Source organism: Terrapene carolina, unplaced genomic scaffold, assembly GCF_002925995.2.
Source record: "Terrapene carolina triunguis isolate 2854851 unplaced genomic scaffold, T_m_triunguis-2.0 Scaffold33754, whole genome shotgun sequence".
Taxonomy (NCBI): Eukaryota; Metazoa; Chordata; order Testudines; family Emydidae; genus Terrapene; species Terrapene triunguis.
In genome coordinates, this window is record NW_020698105.1 from 1 (window position 1) to 2,696 (window position 2,696).

The following is a 2,696-nucleotide window of genomic DNA, read 5'->3' on the forward strand; positions in this document are numbered from 1 at the left end:
CATGGTGGGGGTGGAGGATAGACCAGGCGTTCTTGGCCCCCCCCCCCACAAAAAACAGAGCTGGCGGGGGGACGGGGCGGGGTGGGAGCTGCGTTACAAATCCAGGCATGTTGCGTTCAGGACCGGGCCTCCGGCGTCACTTCCACGGGCTGCGTTGGGCCAGGGGGCAGAAACCTAGAAGAGATGGGGGGCGGGGTGAGGTCGTGGGTGCAAAAGGCTGAAGTTACAGGGTGGCGCGGGGGGCAGCATCTCGAGCCAGAGGGGAAATAAAGCGCCATTCGGTGGCAGGGGGACTATTAACCCGTGGAACTCCCGGCCCCTGGATTCGGTGCAGCAGAGGTGGGCTGGGGGAGGCTGAGCATGGACAGGTGAGGCGGGGGCATTAGAGGGGGATAAGGATTTACAGCCCCCCCCCCCCAGGAGGAAGGCGACTAGCTGCAGCCAAGTCAAAGGAGGGGGCATCATTAACCTGTGGAACTACCCGCCACTGGGTGTGGCTGGCCGGGCATTAACCTGTGGAATTACCCACCACCGGGCCCGGCTGGGCAGGCATCAACCCGCGGAACTACCCGCCACTTGGCACAGCTGGGCGGGCGTTAACCAACGGTACTACCCACCACTGGGCACATCTGGGTGGGCGTTAACCTGTGGAACTATCCGCCACTGGGCCCGGCTGGGCGGGCGTTAACCCGTGGAACTCCCCGCCACTTGGAGCCTCCGGCTCCTACCTCGGGCGTTAGCAGCCCAGCCCGCTGAGGGTCCCGATTCGGTCCAGCTTCACCCCGAAGCAGCCCTGGGGCGCCGGCGCCTTCCTAGTCCGGCCCCGGAACTTCCTCTGACCGGTCATGAAGTCGGCGAAGAAGCGGGCCCAGGTGGGGTCCAGGGAGGGGGGCTCGGGGCTGTCGCGCAGGAGGCGGCTTCCCGCCGGGGAGACGCGGGGACCGGGGGGGGTGGGGACGTCGGCGGAGAGCTGGGCATCGCCCGCCAAGTCAGCGAGAATCTGGGGGTGTGGAAAGAGAGGACCCCATTAAAGAGGGAGCTCACATCGCACGGAGACAGCCCCCCCCCAATTATATCCCAGCCCCCGGGTACCCCTGGCACAGAGACATGGCCTGGCTTTGGGAGGGAAGTGGGGGGCTGGTGGGTCAAAGCGGGGGGGCTGGGAGCCAGGACTCCTGGGTTCTCTCCCCGGCTCTGGGAGGGGAGCGGGGTCTAGTGGTTAGAGCAAGGGGATCTGGGAGCCAGGACTCCTGGGTTCTCTCCCCGGCTCTGGGAGGGGAGCGGGGTCCGGTGGGTCAGAGCAGAGGGGGCTGGGAGCCAAGAAGCCTGGGTTCCCTCCCTAGCCCAGTACCTACCTTGGGGTGCCGGAGGGGGGCCAGCGAGGCGAGTTGGGGGAGGAGGAGGAGGAGGAAGAGCAGGGTGGACGAAGGCTGCATGGTCCCCGCGTGCGTGAGGTGGGGCTGGGGGGTCCAGCTCGGTGTCTGGGTCCCACTGGCTTCTCCTCCGCCCCGGCCCCGGCTGTATAAGGGGCCCCGAGGTGGTGACGTGCCCCCCCGGCCACCCCCTCCTGGGCTGCATCACCCGGGGCAACAGATCCCCGCCCCCCGCTGGGGCAGAAGGGGGCGGTGGGAAGGGGGAACGTGGGCGATGGGGGGCTTTTGTGCGGGCAAAGCAGCTCCAGGGTTGTCGGGGTGACGAGTTACTGGAAGGGGGGGGCAGCGGGAGTCTGGAAACAGACAGATGACCCTCACTCCCGACCCGCAGCCCCTTCTAGCCCAGCCCTGGGGTCCCCCCTCAGCCCCCCCCCCGTGTATTATTTCGCTTGCATACCGTCTTCTCCAAGCCAAGGCGGTTTTGTGCCCTTTTCCCCAGCGCCCCGGGCCCCTCACTCCCCCCCCTTTAACTCCATCGCACGGGGTAACCTGGTGGGGGCCGGAAAACATCCGGGGGCAGAACGGGGCCAGACCCCACGTCGCTCCACTGGGGGTTGCCCCAGAGACCAGCCACTGGCCCACGGGGAATGTGGCTTCCAGCTGCTATGGGATGGGCCGGCTGGGGGGCTCGCTGGCTCAGGGGTGGGGGGCAGGGAGTGGGGCCCGGGGCCTGTCCCCTGTGGGGGTGGGGGTGCTGGCCCCTAACAGGAAGTTGGGGGTCAAGCTGGGAGTTTGAGACAGGAAGTGGCTCTGGGAGTTGTCCTAAACTCCTGCCTCCACCCCCCTACACCTGTCTCTTAATTAACGGGCTAATCCCTGGATTAACGAGCCCAGGGGACTAATTAAGCTGTGGGGGGATTAGGGCCTCTCAAGCCAGGGCTGGAGCCTGTGGCCGAGCTGGGGACGAGCGGGGCCATTGTGTGTGGAGCAGCTGGGGGGCCCCGGGGCCGCCTCCTCCCAGCAGGACTCCTGGGTTCTCTCCCCGGCTCTGGGAGGGGAGTGGGGGCTGGTGGGTTAGAGCAGGGGGGCTGGGAGCCAGGACTCCTGGGTTCTCTCCCCGGCTCTGGGAGGGGAGTGGGGGCTGGTGGGTTAGAGCAGGGGGGGGTGGGAGCCAGGACTCCTGGGTTCTCTCCCAGCTCTGGGACGGGAGTGGGGGCTGGTGGGTTAGAGCAGGGGGGGCAGGGGAAGCCCAGACTCCTGGGTTCCTGCACCTGCTGAGTTCATTAGCGGTGCCCCCAGCGTGCCAACAGGACATCAGGCGCT

General features: G+C 67.3%; 1 protein-coding gene across 1 annotated transcript; it reads right to left on the bottom strand.

Moving 5' to 3' along the window:
* Positions 1–736: 736 nt before the first annotated feature.
* LOC112125506 (C-type natriuretic peptide-like) lies at positions 737–1,436 on the bottom strand. Its single transcript, XM_024223910.1, has 2 exons — positions 1,356–1,436; positions 737–1,000 (listed from the first exon to the last, which is right to left on the bottom strand). The coding sequence occupies exons 1-2, from the start codon at positions 1,434–1,436 to the stop codon at positions 737–739; spliced, it is 345 nt and encodes a 114-aa protein (XP_024079678.1).
* Between the last annotated feature and the right edge of the window lie 1,260 nt (positions 1,437–2,696).